At 37.8% G+C, this 18,714-nt stretch overlaps 1 protein-coding gene across 6 annotated transcripts in view; it reads left to right on the top strand.

Moving 5' to 3' along the window:
- The window catches only part of Plekhm3 (pleckstrin homology domain containing M3), a 215,109-nt gene that overhangs the window by 54,965 nt on the left and 141,430 nt on the right, over positions 1 to 18,714 (top strand). For all 6 annotated transcript variants that reach the window (XR_013424271.1, XR_013424270.1, XM_040294802.2 and 3 more), the window contains exon 4: positions 17,326 to 17,471. Coding sequence is in view for 4 of the 6 variants with exons in the window: in XM_040294802.2 (XP_040150736.1) it covers positions 17,326 to 17,471 (146 nt within the window). In the remaining 2 variants the exon portion in view is untranslated. The remainder of the gene's footprint in view (positions 1 to 17,325; positions 17,472 to 18,714) is intronic.

The raw sequence follows: 18,714 nt of genomic DNA, 5'->3' as shown, positions 1-18,714 counted from the left end.
AGGTGAGCAGGAGTATGGGACTGGTGACCAGAGGGCAAACCATCATGGAGACTATTACATCCCTGACTCTGCTTATGCCAAGGAATCCATGTTATAGCGAATTTGAAAGCTCATAACCCCATAACCCATTTTAAATCTGTCCTTATATTTTCCACAGAATTTAACTCAGGGGAAATCTTCTTGGCTTTTAAAATAGTCTGTCAAAAATAAAATTGAGTGCCCATTGTATAGTAGGTACTATGAGAGATAGTTACAGTACAATTATGATATGTAGCCCCCAGGTCTCTACTTTGAGGTTGAGGAGCCACAGAGGAAAATGGGGACTACTAGGCAACTAGGCCAGGTCTATGCTGTACAGTGCTTATTGTTTAGGAAAGCATTTGGCAAAATCCCAAGACAGAGAAGCTTGGGTTATCAAGAGATTATAGTTATGCTGTTTTGTGAATGATTGGCAGTTTTACCCAAGGACTGTTGACTGATAGGTCCCTTTCAGCCTAAAAGGTTGTTGGTAAAGATACATGATAATAAGCAGCATAGTTGAGCAATTAAGAGCAAAGACTGGAGTCTTTTTGCCTGAGTTTCCAAATCTGCTGCTCACTGGCTATGTGACCCTGGATAAATTACTTAACCACCATGGACCTCCTTTTTTTTCATCCCAGATGTGAGAAATAATCACATATACTTTATTAGTTTGTAGTGCAAATAAATTGAGTTAAAGGGCTAAGAATACTATCTAGCATTTATAGTAAGTGCTACAAAATGGTTATTAGTATTTGACTACTATGGTAATAATTACCAGGATAAAGATAACATAGGTATATTTACTAAAATTATAGCCATTACAAAACTTGGTTGGACAACTAATATGTAAAAATGACAGAGTTGAGATCCTGAAATGAAAGCCAGAGGAATGGATCAAAACAACTGAGATGAAGTTTATAGTCCAGCTAGTCCTGTCCTTACACTCAGAAGATCAACTGTATAGATACAAAGTAGAGGAAACTTGACCTTGCAGAGGTCATGCAAATGAGGCAACTGGGAAGTGAGCATTTGTGCTTCTATGGCTGGACAAATCAGGTCCAGGAAAAAGAGATAATATTCCCAGCAAGACCTCATCCAGAAATTTGTTATGGATGCTGCTTTTTTTCCCCTTCTTCTTCCTGTTACTGGGGATTGAACTCAAGCCCTCACACATGTTAGGCAAATGTTCTACCACTGAGCTATATCCCCAGCCATTTTTTTTTTTTTTTTAATTTGAGTCATAGTCTCAAGTTGCCCAGCCTGGTCTCGAATTTGTGATCTGGTCTCAGCCTCTTAAGTCACTGGGATCACAGTGGTGAGCATATGCCTGCCTCGACTCTGCTTTTTGAAAACAAATGTGTGATAAGATAGTGAAGGGACTAAAAACCATAGCACTGAAATATAACCTAGGATAGGGATGATATAGTTTTCCCTCTGCATGTTTGAAAGCTGCCATTTAGAGAGAAAATAAGCACACTCTGTTTTATCTATTTCATAGGATGAAGGTAACTCAGAATAGACTGGATTTACCATGGTCATAGGTGAAAATGCAAGATCTTGACCAAGGAGATTGCAAAACCTAGAAATCCTGACCTCAAGACAAGGTGCTTAACTTGTCTGATTTAGAATTTTCTCATCTGCAAGATAAAGAGATTTATTCATTCAGTCCTTCTACAAATGTTTATTGAAACCCTACTAAGTACTGCACTATGCTATAAAGAAAATAAGACAATACCATTACCCATCCTCACAGAATAGGAAGAATTAGAAGGCAGACATAAATAAGCAGTTGTGACACACAGTTGAACTACAAGGTCTTTTACTGTCCTTCCAACTCTTCTAGCTCTGTCTGGCATATTTTAGAGGGAATGCCCTTGCTCTATGCAGTCTCTCCCTTTCTCATTGTGTGATTCTTTGAATGTCTATAGAAGATTAGAGAAAATGAGATTAATGTTCTCCAGTTAAATCTCATTTAATAAGTAATACTTTATTCCTTTTGGGAAAAGTGAAACTAGTCGAAATATCAATGACTGAGGGAATAGGAGATGGGAATCCTTTTCCTGGCTCTGATGTCTATCGTTGGAGGAATTACTTTTTACAGTTAAGTTTCTAGGTCCAAGAAATAATTTAAAATAAAAATAAATGGAGGATAAGAATGTGAAAACATGCTAAAATAGTAATGTGAGTCTACTAAAGAAGAAAGTGTTATATAATTTGTATTTTAAACTGTTTCACATCCTGAAATTCAAAGAGATTTGATCACTTTATATAAGTAGGCCTTTTGATTTTATAGGATATAAATTTGCTTTTTTGATTTATTCCTGGTATTCTCATCATAGAAGTCACATGTTCCTCTTTGATATGTTTCAGAAGAATAAAATCATTTTGAATTTCAGAAGATATGGATCTTTTGATAGACCTTCCTGAACTTCATAGGCCATAGCTGTGCTCTTTTTTTTTTTTTTTTAAGCCGTTCATTTCTCCCAGTCTTTGTTGCTATACTTTGGTCTGGAAAGTTCTTGTCCCTTTTTGTAGCTTCCTTTTTGGTTAACATTGTTCTCATCACATGCTCATTTCTGGCTAAACTTCTAAAGAAAGTGTTAATGTACCATTGGACTCCACATTGAGTTAAAAGTTTCTATTTACTGACCTTTCACTGGGAGAGAAGTTGGTCTAGGTATGGTTTTAGGATAGACTGGGGTAGGTCAAGATATTCCTTAATTTCTACTAGTTCCTTGCAAAACCTAAGCTTTTCATGGACCCGTTGAAAGAATTGTTTGAGAGTTTTCTAAAATCTGTTATACTACCTGGAGTACAAAAATTTGTAATTTTAAAATACATCTCTAGATAAGAAAATCTGATAAATTAACAATACCGAGTTATTTCTTGCCTTAATATTTTCATCAAATTATTCATTTATTCAACAAATATGGGCCACAAATAGTGCCAGAAATTGAGGTATGGGACTACCAAACTTAATTTTGTAGTAGGAAATACACGTATATGCTTTGAAATATGCCAACACTGAAAATATTTTTAAATCACATGAATAAAAAACAAAGAGCATAAAAGTCCTTTCCTTTCCTCCTTTTATTCTGACCTTTCCCAGATCTCGTCTCACCTTCTTCAAGTGCAATTAGTATAATTCAGATTGACCCTAGTCATCCTCTCCCTATGGCTATTCCATGCCTTCCTAGTTCTTTCTCTCTGAGCACCAGCAACATTTCATGACCTGCCCCTCTTGATTGCAGCTTACCCTTTGCAATCCCAACCCCCCCCCCAACTAAGTCCAGCCACACTGCTTCCCTCTGTTTCTCAAGTGCACCAGCTCCTTCCCTCTACCTCAGAACCTGCGCGCGTGTGGGTGCCTCTCCCTCATCCCCACCACTACCCCCAACTTAAATGCTACTTCCTCAAGAACACCTTCTCTAATCTCTCACACTGATTATTAGATTCCCTCCTCTCTAATGTTAATGTACCATTGGACTCCACATTGAGTTAAAAGTTTCTATTTACTGACCTTTCACTGGGAGAGAAGTTGGTCTAGGTATGGTTTTAGGATAGACTGGGGTAGGTCAAGATATTCCTTAATTTCTACTAGTTCCTTGCAAAACCTAAGCTTTTCATGGACCCTCAATCAAGAGGGGCAGGTCATGAAATGTTGCTGGTGCTCAGAGAGAAAGAACTAGGAAGGCATGGAATAGCCATAGGGAGAGGATGACTAGGGTCAATCTGAATTATACTAATTGCACTTGAATTATACTAACTCTACTGCTGGTCATAACTGAGATTATATTGTCATTTGTGTTATTTATTTAATGTCTGTTTCCTCCACTTGGTGCAAATGCTCTGATGGCAAGGGCTGTGTTGGTATTGTTTCATCTTTTGTTGTTGTTGTTGAGCTGTTTTTTATGTTGCCATGGCTAGCCTTGAGCTTGTGGCTCAGGCAGTCTTCCCGCCTCAGTTTCCCAAATAGCTGGGACTATAGGTATGCACAACTGTACCTGGCTCTGCATTGGTCCTGCCCATTGCCAACTCCCTGGTTCTGCATCTGGCACACAGTAACAAGTACATAGTAAATATTTCTGATCATCTTCTATTTTGGATTCTTGCTCTCTATTCCCATCATTGGGTTTTCTGCTTTTACCATCTTTTTTATGAGTCCTATATCATCTGTAGATAAAAATCAACGTGTTCTCTACTCAATCATCTTGGTTGTTAAAAATTAGTTATAAATGATGGTACCAGCATTTACCGTTTGGCAAACTGGTTAAGATTTTGCAAGTTTCCAGGGACTTTTAAAAACATTTTGACTACAGGTCCTCTCAGAACCTTTATTATACCAAAGTGAGGGATAAATATGGAACATTTCCAAACTTACTTAACCATAATACCCCCTCTTAGTGGAACTAGGATTCCTCAACGAGGTTGCAAACCCCCTGCTCTGGGAACTGTATTGTTAGAGTTTAGTTGACATATTTGATATAGTTGTGCAATCAACATTTTGCAGTTCAATTCTAGCACTGTTAGCCCAGACCGCACAAGTTAGGGGTTCAGTTCTCCACAAGATTGCTCCCACTTTAGATTCCAGCCACAGGTTTAGGGTTTGGGCCACCTCCACTCTGACTGGATACAAGTTCAGACATTCCCTCAATGCACTCAGGTTTCACAATTTGCTAGGAAAAACAAAAACAAAAACACAGAACTCAGGAAAATGCTATATTTAACAATTACAGTTTTATCGTAAAGAATACAAATTAGGAACAACCAAATGAAAAGACTCAGAAGCCAATGTCTAGGAGGGCCCCCCAAACATAATTCTGTTTTCTCTCCTTATGGAACCAGGGTAGATTACCATCCCATCAATCAGTGAGTTCAATAAGAAAGTTCCCCTGAGCTTCAGTGCCTGGACTTTTTTATGGAATTTCATTTTTGTAGGTATAATTGAATCAATTGCCATGTGTTGGAATTCATCTTCCAACTCCCTTCTCCTCCCTAGAGGTTAAGCTGGCTCAAAAATCCAATCCTCTTATCACATAGGTTGACCAGATCTAATCCTAAAGCTGTTTAGTGGTTCACCTATTAGCATAAACTCAGGTGTTTTATCTGAGGGGCTCATAAATAGCAGACACTTGTATCATGTAGGGAGATTCCAAAGTTTTAGAAGCACTCTGCCAGAAACCAAGGTCAAACACCAGACAATTATTTATTACACAGTGGCATAGGACACTGAATGGGCTATTTCTACAACAAAAATGGCACATGGATGAAAGAAGAATGAACATTGTATATGGTTGCCCCTCAGAAAATGAGGAAGCCTCATTTCATTTGCCCTGTCCCCTCATTTCTAATCAGCTACTGTGGTGTGGCTTTCTGCACTTATTGCATCTACCTGGGCAAAGGAAGTTTCTGGTGGTATCTTCCTGTGTGCTTCTAGAACCAAGCAACTTCAGAGACAGACAAGAAATTGACCAGCTCCCGGCTGCCCAGCCTGCTGCAGCCTCCCTAGGCCCCAACTCAGGGTGGTGGGATGATGTCCAGAGATTTTGTGGTCCCTACTCTCTATCTCAGATACTGCACTCAGATCTTGGTTTAATATAGAGAATGTTTCCTTTTTAATAGATATAAAAGTCACTACTAAAATTTATTTACCTTTAACTGAAAAAATTTAACTTATGCTATATACCATTTCTAGAAGGAAGCTAAGATTCTAAAACTTAAGACTTGTGAGCTCATTTCAATTTCTTATAATATTGAAAATCACATTATAACCAGGTACCAAGGGTTTTGTCTTCCTCATATTTTTTCAGTAAAATAAGTAAATCATGTAGAGCTGAACCAAAAGCTTTCCTGAAAATCACTACCCTTTCAAATCACCATACCTGTGCTTCTGACACAGAGGAACAGACTTTGAAAGTCTTGGTCTCTTTCTCCATCTCCATCAATAAAGATGATCTTCTCAAGCCCCAGACTATTAGACACTAGACAAAATTTTAGATACACTTGATGCGATGGCTAGGAGGCATCCAGATCCAGAAGACTAATAAATTAGGAGCACGAGAACTTGGTCTTCCCTTTGTAGCTGTGCTACTGGTGTGTTAAATAACTTGGAGCCCACCTTACCAGTCCTGTGGGTCAGCATCTACAGGACACCATGTTGAGGGAAGATTAAACTTCCTTGGCTAGGAACAATTCAAATGTTTTAAAATATTTGCTGAATCAAAATTAATGTACAATATCACTGAAATTTTGCCCAGAAAATATGGGGAGGTCCTTCAAGTGACCCCTTTAAGAGAAGTCTTTCTGTGGCCTACCCATGGCCTTTGGGAAAATGATGTTTTTCATCATTAAGATAAAGAATTTTAGCTTGAGCAAAAGGTGCTTGATAATGCAAATCATTCCCATCTCTTCATAATCTTTACCCAGTGTCTTGTGTGTTGTTACCATCACATTTGCCTTTCCTCCCTATCCCCGCTGTTGGATGCTGTCTGAGCCATCATCCTTAAGGAATTTACCAGGCTAATAAATAAAGAGGTCAGGAAGTTGGAGATCAAAATATCACATGTACTGCTTAGACATCACTTTTATTATTATGTAATAGATCCCTAAATTTGACACACACCAGAATCAGACAAAATAGTAGACACACATGGTGTGGTAGCTGGAATCTCTAAAGCCAGGCACTTCTTCTAAACTTACCAGTCAGATGCCTAATTTCTCCACTCATAAGGGTTGGATAAGGGAGAGAAGCAGGGTATGTTACTCTAAGAAATGTCTTTCAAATGGCAACCTGAGGACCAGAGAATAGAAGTTCCCACTTATGGCATTTTTCTGTGTCTTGCCTCTCAAGTCTAAATAATCGATTATAAGCAGCGTATCTTCAAATACTAAACATTTAGTTAAAAGATTAGCTTTGGAGATGGTCACATGTTTAGAGAGACAGAAATTAGAAGGTGTAAGGTAAAAGAATAAAGAGGAAAAGCAAACCAAAGGCATTCTCTAAATCCCATAGAACACAAAGAATTTGGTTTGGGGTGAAAATGAAGAAATCCAAGCATGGATTTACGAGAAGCTGATGAAAGTAATCTTTTTCACTTTGAGACTGTTCCTAATACTACTCAGATCCACTCTCATGACTTTAATTTTATCAAATTGTTGTCATTACCAAAATAGCGCAAGTAGACATTACTCTAAGAGATGCTGTCAGGGTTTTTTCAAAGGTTTTAGCAAAGAAGAGGAAAGATTGTGTTTAAAGATACTGTAAAGTTCAAAGAGATGAGATGCTTGTAAAATATAAGAGAAGCAGGTGTTAAGAATGGGGAATGACGTGAAAGAGAAGTCAGGGGGATGCTGTAGAGGCACTGCATGTGATCAAACTGCAAACCTGATGAGATTAATGCAAGATGTGACTTCTAAATCCAAGCTGAGGGAAAACCAAGTTTCAAAAACAGAGTCGGGAAAGACGGGTTGCTTCCCCCGTAAAATAATCTGAACTTCTAAGCCAATAAGAGTTGTTGGCCTTTCCAAGCATCCTAATAGAGATGTAACTGGGGAACCACAAAGAGAGTTAGTGGAGGTTAATAACATGTTAAATACCTAGGGAAATCATTGTCGAAAGAACATAATTGGGGCATACATTGGATTCTCTGAAACAAAAGGGACAAAGCAGGGTTGGGACTAGAGTAAGGTGAGTGAAGTCTTTGCTTTAGTCTTTTGCTTTAGAATTTAAGGGGTGTCCCAAAACCTTGGCAAACAAGATAAATAATATTTTAATATTATTAAAAATTAAAATTAATTCTCAACAGTCCTTGATGAACAAAATATAAAAAGTTAAGAGACAATGTCATTATTACTGGTTTTCCTTTTGCTTCAGTCTAATCTAACTCAGCACTGGTTTGGAGGAACATTCGAGTAAGACAGTTTATTTAATAAGATATCTTCCCCCAAAGTTCTTAGTGCATAAGTTCCACAAAGCCCATCCTTGCATTTGTCTTTTCACAAGGACAGTGAAGTTGATCTGTCTTCCCTGTCTGGGATTGTAGGAGAACACACAAGGAATCCTAGTATCCCTATGTTTAAGATTCAACTGACAGAAAGAGATAAACTGGGACAAAGGAGTGTCAGTCCCACCAGCAGCAACTTTCAGGTCTGAAACAGCATAGCTGAACTTTTCTGGTTTTTCACTTATTTTTCAAGTAAGAGTTCTTGGTTGGCAAGTGTTTTACCAAAAGGATTAGTTTGCGAAGAGAAGAGCCCCAAGCCTGGCACTGATCATCACTCATGGTCACCTAGGGTATCATGTGGACAAAGTCTGTCTTTCATGATACTTCTTCAAACTAATTGAGCAGCAAGAATCTATTTTCTTACTATAAGAAAGCAGAGCTGGGGAAAAAACTCTTCCTCCTCTGTAATAGATGTCATACCCATCGCGGGCAGAGAAAAGTGACAAAGTAGAGTCAGTATATGGAAATCTTACTTGACCCTCTTGTCTTGGTACTGTCACTGGGCTTATCAACAGTGGCATTATTGGCATGTGGGGCTGAGGAATTTTTTGTTGTGCAGGGCTGTTCTGTGCATTGTAGGGTGTTTAGCAGTATCCCTGGCCTCCATCCACTAGATATCAGTAACTCTGTCACTCCCCTTTTATGACAATCAAAAATGTCTGTTGGGACAGATAACTCCCCTGGCTGAGAACCACTGGGCTGTCAAGAAACCAGGATTGTCAACTATGTCCAATTTTCCTCATTCAGCTTTTTCTCACTTCTTTGTAAAATAATAAATGTCTTTTGCTGAAATACATGTTGATTCAGACCAATTAACATTTTATAATCTAAGATCTCTGCATTTTCATGGGTTGATTTAATTAAAAATAGTAAGTTATAGAAATAGAACCCTCACCAACTAACATTCCATATCAAATATATCTGATGCTTTCAATAATAAGAGAATATCCAGTTTAATTTGTTTTGTACAATAAAGGGTAATCATTCTCAAAAAACTGAGCTCTTGACATCGGTTGACCTGGTAGCTCAAATTTTTAAACTCTGTTTTTTTGGAACGAATACGCCAAATAGCATTGCCCCCACCTCCAACCTCCTGCCCCTCTGATAGAGCTCATGTAATGGTCACAGCTCAAAACATCATTCGCATCTTTGTTGGTCCCTTTTCCAGACCCCTAACATCAGGTAGTTGCCAAATTGTTTGCATTTTGTTCTGTAACATCTCTTTCTCCCTTGCTGTTCCCAAGCCTGCCACCTTATCAAGCACAAACTGGTACAATAACTTATTAACTGGTTCTCTCCCCTTCCGGTATTTTCTTACTAATTAATCCTCTCAAAACTCCTTCTCGAGACAACTCAGCTGTTCCTTTATCTTATTGATTAGTAAGGAGCCCTCACCCTGAGCATTTGGCATTCTTATGTTTTAGTTTCACTTTATCACCCCAAGCTCTTCTCCCAACATCCGTCTACTTATGACCCTCATGTTTTCCAAACATACTCGTATTTTTCTGATTTCAGCCTTTACTGATATCATTTTTTTCAAAATCTTTTTCTTCAAGGTCCAGCTCAATTGCCCACATGCCTACACCACCTTCTTGATCTCCCTAGTTAGTTGTGATTGCTTCCTCCTTTGTCTTTTTTTCTACCTTGTAGATTTGCATTCTTGCTCCCCGTCTCACCAAATGTGTTCAGAGGGGACGCCAATGCTGGTAAGGCCCTAGACCAAATTCATTAATGAACTGAACCATGTTCTTTTGTATAAATTAATTAATTTTTTGTCCTTGTCATTTTGTCATCCACAAGGAGACGATTTTTATATCTTCCATAAAATACCTGTGCAAAAATTCATTTTTATAGTTGCTTGACGTTGCTCATCAGGGGCCACTTCAGTCACTTCTGTTGGACTCAGACTTTTCACCATCTGTACAACTGCGGACAGAATTGTTTTATCACTCTCTGTCAGGTTTTTAATTTGTAAAATGGGGATAATACCTACCTCGTAGAATTGATATGAAGATTAAATGAATACATTCTCATGTGCACATGCGCAAGTATATATTATGGAAGATGCCTATGAAGCACCATATATTTGTTTATCCATTTACCTATTATTATTATTTTGATTTTTAAATTTTTCATCATTCTCTTGAAAATCTCTGGGGAAAGGACAAACACAGAAGTAAATGAGAAAATCTAGTTATTGACCATTAAGAGGAAAACAAGATGGAAAAAATATTAAATTTAGATTGACTTAAACATTCTAGAAGCTGAATTTATAACATTGCATTATTAACATATTTTACACTAATGGAAACACTATTATTGATGTATCTTGCAAGAAAAATAAAAGTAACTTACCAACATGCCAGGCACAGTGGCACATACCTGTAATTCCAGCTACTTGGGAGCCTGAGGCAGAAGGATTAAAAGTCCAAGACCAGCCTGGGCAATTTAGTGAGACTCTGTCTCGAAATGAAATTAAACAAATGACTGAGATGTAGCTTAGTGGTAGAACACTTCTGGATTCAACCACAGTTTACTGCCAGAAAATAAATAAATAAATAACTCAACAACTTAAATCATACCTTTTGGAAGTAAGAATCTGTTACAGATTATTTTATTTACAACTCAAGGCAGATATCTAGTAGATAGAAAAGCAGATTCTCTAGAACAGTGCACATGTTTACTTAGTCACCTTAGCAAAAATCAAGATTTATTGCCTTTCAAGATAAATTTTGACTAAATATTGACTTTAGGTTCTCAATCATTGTTTACCTGAAAGGCCAATAAATCTTGACATTTCTCAATGTGAGTTGGAATCTACTTGGTATTTATTAATTTATTTCACACAATTTTTAATCTTAATAACAACATTCCATGAGATTAGACAAATATTGTAGAGTTTAGCAAGTTTATATTTTTAATCAGCAGTAATTACCTACACATGATATTTCCTTCACTTCTTATTTAAGTATATTACTTTTAGCACTGTTTATATAACCTGGGCCCTACAAGTCAAAGCTGTCTTAGCTATGTAAATATTTCAGTGCAAAACAAAAGCAAAATCTCACCAAATAGCTTACAGGATACTTTAAATTTTAAGCCAATTAGTATTCAGATTGGTCGTCTTCTTTAATTGCCACAGTTCTGCAGATTAATCAAGTAATACATGATTCTGCTTCACAGATGACCTCTGTCTTGACAGTTGATATCTTTGGATCTGTCTTGATCTCATCTGTTGCTCTGTCTCTCTAGATGTAATGCATCAGTATGCATCAGATGCATCAACTCTTGCTGCATCTATGCCCTGTGCTAAAACTTTCCAAGGATAACATTTACCATATTGCTGTGTTAAAAGGAAGATTCTTTAGGTGCCTTCATTTTATTTCAGAGGAGTTATTTATTCCTGCTATATTCTTAAGGACATAGCTCACTAGCAACAGCTGTAGTCCATTCTACAGTTGCCAGCTTAAGTTGACCTAAATGTGTGTCAGCCACAGTAGGAACAATTTCCTTTCAAGTATGATTTATGCTTTTGAACATGTGTCAGTCCTCTGACCGTTCAGAAGAACTTTATGAGTCAAAGTTTCAGCCAACAAGGAGTGACAATTTCCCATGGATAATCTCTTGTTCCTATAAAATTTGTAGATATGCAAAATATGAAATCCATCAGAAAAATGTCCTGTTCTGATGAACAGAAGAGAATTTCAGTATGTTGCATTGGAAATAACCAGTGAGTATATTTGAGGATTGTTTTAGCATGTATATTTCCTCCTACCCACAAAGTTTTAATCCCCTGGGAAGATAATTCATTATTAGGGACTTAAAACCTCATAGAGAAAATAATTTTGAAGTGTTGCAGTCTATAGTGGATCCATAATTCCAACAACCACATCATCATATTCATTATTAGCAATTACAGGTGGTACACAATTGATTTTTTAAAAGTTCTCCTAAGTAAATGCCTTTTACTCTATGGGTCACCACCTGGGCCCAGAGAAACTTGGATGCTTGAAACAGGAAAAGTTTTGTATCACTGGTTTCCAGGTAGTTATTTTTCAGTGTCCCTCACCCTTTGCTCCTTTTCATTCTACAATTGTGTAGAATTCCATCTTCTCAGTTCCACTGTGCTAACTGAAATCACATGTGTGTTCTTGTCTCTTACATCTCAGCTCTGTCCCTTCTGACTGTGAAGGATGCAAGTCTAGGGCCCAGGTTTGTTTTCCACTTCCTTTAATCAACACTAAGGTTACACTGAAAAAATTGCTTGTGCTGTGTCAGGCAGACCCATGTTTAAATGTTGCCCAGCTTTGTGCTAATACCAGGTTGAATAAACAGAACTTTCCATTTATACCAAACTTAACACTTTCTTTTAAAAAGTATAAGTTCAACACTTAACTACTTAATGAGCCAATGGTTATAGACTGTAATCTAGGAAAACTAAATTCTTCATGACTTTCCCCACTAATTCTTGTAAAACAGCAAGTCATTGAACCTCAATTTCTGGTTTCCTTCATTTTGGAAAATCTGGTCTCGAGAGCCTATGATCAAATCCCAGGTCTTCGAGCAACATTTTATGTCACACTTACCCAGCTCACTGATCCCTGCCAAGACCCTGGAAGAAAAGAAGGGAAGGAGAGGGAAGTCCCTTCATCACTTCTGTGGACATCTTGTTCTACCCTGTGCAAATGGTTAAAGAGTGTGTGACACCAGGTTTTTTCTCTTTTTACACAACAGATGAAAATTTGTCTTCTCACTTTGTTTATCTCTTTCCCTCCCTTTTACAAAGACACCTTCTCTTTCTTTTATTTGCCTTTATTCTTTTCTTAGAGCGTTTCTTACCTCCAGATACAAAGAACTGGCTTTACCTTAAAATTAGGTAAAAGCTTACTTTAAGGGACGGGAAGGGGGTGGTGTAACTGACCAAGCTTAAATGCGGTCTGTGCATGCTCTCCTCCATGAGGGAGATTCACCTGGGCCCAGCACAGCTGATGTTACTCCCTTCAGAGACCTGTGCGTTCTCAACTCCTGGCCAGGAAGGTGGACTGAAGTTGGTAGCTATGAAGTAGAAAGAAGGTGTTTGGCTCCTGCTCAAGATCTCAACTTCAGTAACACCACACTGCAGCCAGCTGAGCTCACTAGGTACTCTTGATAGAAGAAAGACTGTGCTTCGTGGAAGTTCATGCCAAAATTTCTGCTTCAACCCCGAGCAACAGATTCTTTTGGGTGTCTTAGTGAAAGGCCATTTGGGAAATGGACTGTACATGTAGCAAATAGGATTTCAGTTAAATGGTGACATTTGTTTCCAAAAGTGTATCAGAGGGGAAGCTAAGCTCTTCAGAGCATGTGTTCATTAAAGATTTGAAGTGGGGTGGGAAGCAAAAAAAAAAAAAAAAAAAAGGCCAATGGGTTCTCTTGTGAGATAGTTTTTTGTTCCTATGAATTGAATACACTGAAAAGTTTCAAAAAGAGACTGGGAAGAATGTATTTGCTTTGATCTAACATGTAGAGTGTTCCCTTCTACAAATGCCCTTTAATTTAGAAACATTGTTGAAAAATCTGTTGGAAAGTACATAAAAATATATGTAAATAAGCTCTAATTAGTTATTTCAATTAATTATTTTTTGTCCTTACTTTGCAGCTCTATTTTTCTCCCCCATAATGTTGCTTTTCAGAATCCAGCTTTGGCACTCTCCAAAAAATGTGTTTTTTAACCCTCATTATTAAGAAAACACATTTATTTCCCCTGTTGAAACCTTACAATGATAAAGTAAAATCCAAGATTGTGTATCTTTATGGAGAATTGTTTCAGACATTTTTAGTCCATGATTTGCTAGTATGATATTAAAGGAAATCTTGCAGTTAATTGAAAGACCCAGTGTTTCTTTGTTGAAATAGATGGTATGTGTTGTTTTTTAGAAAATGAGTCTACATCAGGCCAGTAACTAGCCTCTAATCTTTTTTCCCAACCATCCTATGCTCTTTCAAAGACAAATACATTGGATTTGGGGGTGAAAATTTTTATTTCTTTCCAAGTTGAATGGAGTACTTCCTAGTGGAGATAAGAATGCTCTGAAAAATATATGTAAAATGAACTTAGCTTACATCTATACTGCCAATATTTAGAAATTGACTAAGAACCTGAAATGCTGATTTTGATGCTGATTTACTTTCTAGTAAACTATGTGACAAATAATGAGATTTACACTCAGCAGTCTGTGTGTCCTCTGCACTTTGGTTGAACAGAAAGTCTTAATAGCTTGGAGGGACCTTGGAGGAAACCTAGAAATCAGGGAGCAGACCTTAGCTTTTATCCATCTGAGTCCCTGGTAGAGACAGGGAAGGATGATCATTAGAAATGCTGATCATCCTGATCAGCTACTCCAAATCTACACAATAGAATTCATTTAGAGGAAGGGGTCCAAGTATTTCACCATCTCCAGAACATTCTGGTGTTGAATTTGACAGTCTAATTTAGGTTAACCCCTTTATTTTGTGGCAAGGAAGCAGGCCTTGAGAGTTTGATGGATCAGGCTCACCCTGAGCCCTGGGTAACAGGAGACCCAGGTCTCCCGACTCTAGTCTGTATTACAGTGTGCGCAAAGCTGTCCCCAGGCAAATGGACAAGTTCAAGCTGACTTCTGGGTCAATAGGGTGATTTCAGCACTGAGAGAAGGACGGCATGACTAAATAGGGTATGAAGGTGAAGATACCCAGGGACTAGGGGTAGGAGTTTAGGTGCTGTTCCTCTTGTCTAAACTAAACCCTGAATGAAACCTAGCCATATGCTCTCATCTTTTTAGCTTTTATGAGCCCAGAGACCTCTCTGCAAAATTGTGAGAATGTTTGGCTTATTTGCTCAATAGTTGAACCCCCAGCTTTGGGCCTATGTGCCCAACTGATTTAAACATTTTTAGGCTATGTGTTTTCTTCAAATGCATATTTTAATATTGCCTTGTTGCATCCAGAAAATTATAATGAAGTCATTAAAATCATAGGCTGAAGCCTAGCAGTACCTACTAAAGAATATATAAACATTTAGGAAATGCTTACTGATGTTTACTATATCCAAAATTCAAACAACCAAAAAGCTAAAATAATTTTTTTTTAGTGTTCTATTGTGACAATTTAAACTATAATGATCCTGAATTTCTGCAGGATTCACCTTCTAAATCATTAGGAAAGATTGAATTCTATTCTCTGTCGCTTCAGTGTCGATTTAGTTTGGCTATTTCTAATATTTGGAAACAGCAATATTCTAGTGTCTAGGATATGTTAGGTTCCACTGAATTTTGTCCCATAGTTTATATGTGAACACATTTCATATACAGTTCATAGAATGGGCAACATATTTTAACAGGGATGGTAATGAAAGTGGACTGTTGCAAGAGACAAGTGGTCAGATTAAAAGGATTACTTTTGGAATAGCTATGGGAAATTAAATTCTCTTTATGTGTATATGAGTGTACATGTGCCAGATAATACTTAGTTTATCATTCCTTCAACATAAACATTTATTGATGGTCCAGTATGTGTAAATCTCTGTGTTAAATGCTGTGGATAAAAAAAAATATATCTGAGAAATTTAATGTGGCTGGCTGGAGAAGCCCATAGAAAGGCAAGACCATTTAAGGAGGCATGTGCTAAATGCCAAGTGAGTAATGCAGACAATGAGTGCAGCAAAAAGCATTCCAACATCCACAGCCTGGGCTTGCGTGGCATCTCCTCTGTAGAGCAGGAACTTGTTTGGTTCTTCGTTATCTTTCGGGCATTCTTTCTCCTTCCTCAGCCAGCCTGACAAACAGGAGCTGGTAATGATTTTGTTGCTGCTCAATAGTAATGAAATCCACTGAAGGATCAAGTTTTTGAAGCATAACACTTACATATTTACTTACTATTTTTCAGTACCTCTTGTGTTTACCAAGAGTAGGGTCTAATTCTCTTTCTAGAAGATGCACCGTGAAGCTACTTGATTATGAATGTCATTTTATTTGTGATGGAAGTTCCATTGGATGTTCTGATACTTTTGTTTTAGGAGCTCATGTGAATCAGTATCTTTTTAGGTTGGCAGTTTGTTAAATAAATGCGTCTGAGCTCCTTGCATGGAAATGGAGTGCAACACAGATCATTACATGATTATTCTTGTTATTGAAACAGTAATTCGGTTTTCTGCATCATGAAATAGTGTCAGATCTCTTAGATCAACCTAGTTTTTGGCACCCAACCGTGAGAAGTACCATAGTGGAAGGATTTCTGAAATGGAATCTGTAGATCGGAAATGTCAGAATAGTCATACTGTTTGTGTATTCTTGATCACCAGTTCTGGGGCTGCTAGGATTTTGTCCTTTGGGATGATCATAACAGAATTTCCATTCTAATTATGTAGGAGGTAGGACTTCGCTTCCAAAGAAAAATAATGGCTACTTTGTGGCAGGGCCATGATTATTACCAGGGCCCCTGGCAATAGCTGGACAATGCTCACAGAATCACAAACTTTCTGAAATATGAAACGGGTGTTAGCAGTCACTTGCCAGCAGCCAGTGCTCTTGAATAACGGGCAGGATTTGTTGGTGTAGAGAGCAGAGAAGGTGTTGTATAAGGAGAAATAATGTGAGCTACTAAGTGAAGGGTAGAATGAGCACATTGTGTTTGTTTGGGGAGCCATGTGGAGAGTTATCTGACTGGAATAAGAGGTTGTATTCCCATTGGAGAGTAGTGAGAGGGAAAGCTGGAAAGGTGAGATGGGGCTAGTCAGCGGCCAAATTCCTTACTTTGATTTTGTAAGCAAAGCAAGGCTACATATCAGATTTTAGAATCATTTTAGCATCAGAGAAACCTAGAGCCAAATCTAAACTCCACCATTTATTGGCTTGATGACCTCAAACAATATGTGTAACCTAGCAAAAAATCTTCTTTTTTACATAGATAAATTAGAGCTGATGATATCTTCTTCATACAAATGTTGTGTTGGTTAGGCCAGAGCCTGTATGAGAAGCTCTTTGCAAACTGTCTGGTACAAATCAAGTTTCTGCTCTGAGAAGCCAGGAGATAATGGTGTGTCTATAGAGAAACTGCTCTCTAGCAGCTGAATGAAGAAGAAGTAGAATAGATTCAGAAGAGACCAGAGACAGGAGAGCAGTTAGGTGACACAGTAGCCCCCCAAGTAGTGAGAGAGGGTGGAGATGGTCAGACCAGGAAGAAGGGAACTCATTTGTACCCTGTTGCAGACTTTCATTTAATTTGTGTAGCCTTGTCCTCTGGTATCAAAGCACAACAGTCATAGACTTTCTTCTGCCTTGAACAGGCTGCCAACGACCCATTGGTCTTTCCAACGGGAAAGCCAAGGTGTGCAATTACAGTGGCTGGTATTACTGCAGCAGCTGCCACGTGGACGACAGTTTTCTCATCCCAGCACGCATAGTCCACAACTGGGATACTTCAAAATATAAGGTAAGTCCAAAAACTGACTTAGTAGTAATTCAGGTGTCCACTTGTTGCAGGTAGATTATAATAAAAGATAACAAAATAATTTGAAGCAAATTTGATTAAGTAGTCTCATAAGAGCTGCCAGATTTTATTTAATATTCTTATTTTATTTAATATTCTCTCAGATTAAAGGCTTCTTAACTATGACTCATTAATTTCCTAATTTTAAAAGATACATAGCAACTTAGACTTTTTGGCCTTGAAAATTAATGATAGATGTTAAAAGAGAATTCTGATAGGCCATTCTTTTTTTGTTAATTTTTTCTTTTTAGATTTACATGACAATAGAGTGTATTTTGACATATTATACATACAGGCAGTATAACTTGTTCTAAAGAGGATCCCATTCTTGTGGTTGTACATGATGCACAGTTTCACTGGTCATATGTTTATTTATATATGAACATAGGACAGTTATGTCCGATTTATTCTATTATTTTTCCTATTCCCATCCCTACTTCCCTTCATTCCCTTTAATCTAATGAACTTCTGTTCTTCCCCTTCCCCTTACTGTGTGTTAGCATCCACACAGAGAGAATATTTGGCCTTTGTGGGATTGGCTTACTTTATTTAGCATTATAGTCTGCAGTTTCATCCATTTACCAACAAATGCCATAATTTCATTCTTCTTTATAGCTGAGTAATATTCTATTGTGTACATATACCACATTTTCTTTATCCATTCATCTGTTGAAGGGCAAACTTGGTTGGTTCCATAACTTAGCTACTGTGAATTGAGCTGCTATAAACATTGATGTGGCTACATCATTGTAGTATGCTGATTTTAAGTCCTTTGAGTATATGCCAAGGAGTGGAATAACTGGGTCAAATGGTGGTTCCATTCTAGGTTTTCTGAGGAATCTCCATACTGCTTTCCAGAGTGGTTGCAGCAATTTGCAGTCCCACCAGTAATGTATGAGTGTACCTTTCCCCACATCCTTGACAACATTTATTATTACTTGTATTTTTGATAATTGCTCTTCTGACTAGAGTGAGATGGAATCTCAGTGTAGTTTTAACTTACATTTCTCTAATTGCTAGAGATGTTGGACATTTTTTCATATATTTGTTGATCATTTGTATTCTTCTGTGAAGTGCTGATAGGCTACTCTCTCTCTCTCTCTTTTTCTCCTCCTCCTCCTCCTCCTTCTTCCTTCAGTGCTGGGGATGGAACCTATGGCCTTGCTCATGTTAGACAAGACTCTAT

This window comes from Ictidomys tridecemlineatus, chromosome 7, assembly GCF_052094955.1.
Source record: "Ictidomys tridecemlineatus isolate mIctTri1 chromosome 7, mIctTri1.hap1, whole genome shotgun sequence".
NCBI lineage: Eukaryota > Metazoa > Chordata > Mammalia > Rodentia > Sciuridae > Ictidomys > Ictidomys tridecemlineatus.
The sequence above is the reverse complement of the archived record's forward strand: the minus strand, read 5'-3'. Positions and strand labels throughout refer to the sequence as shown.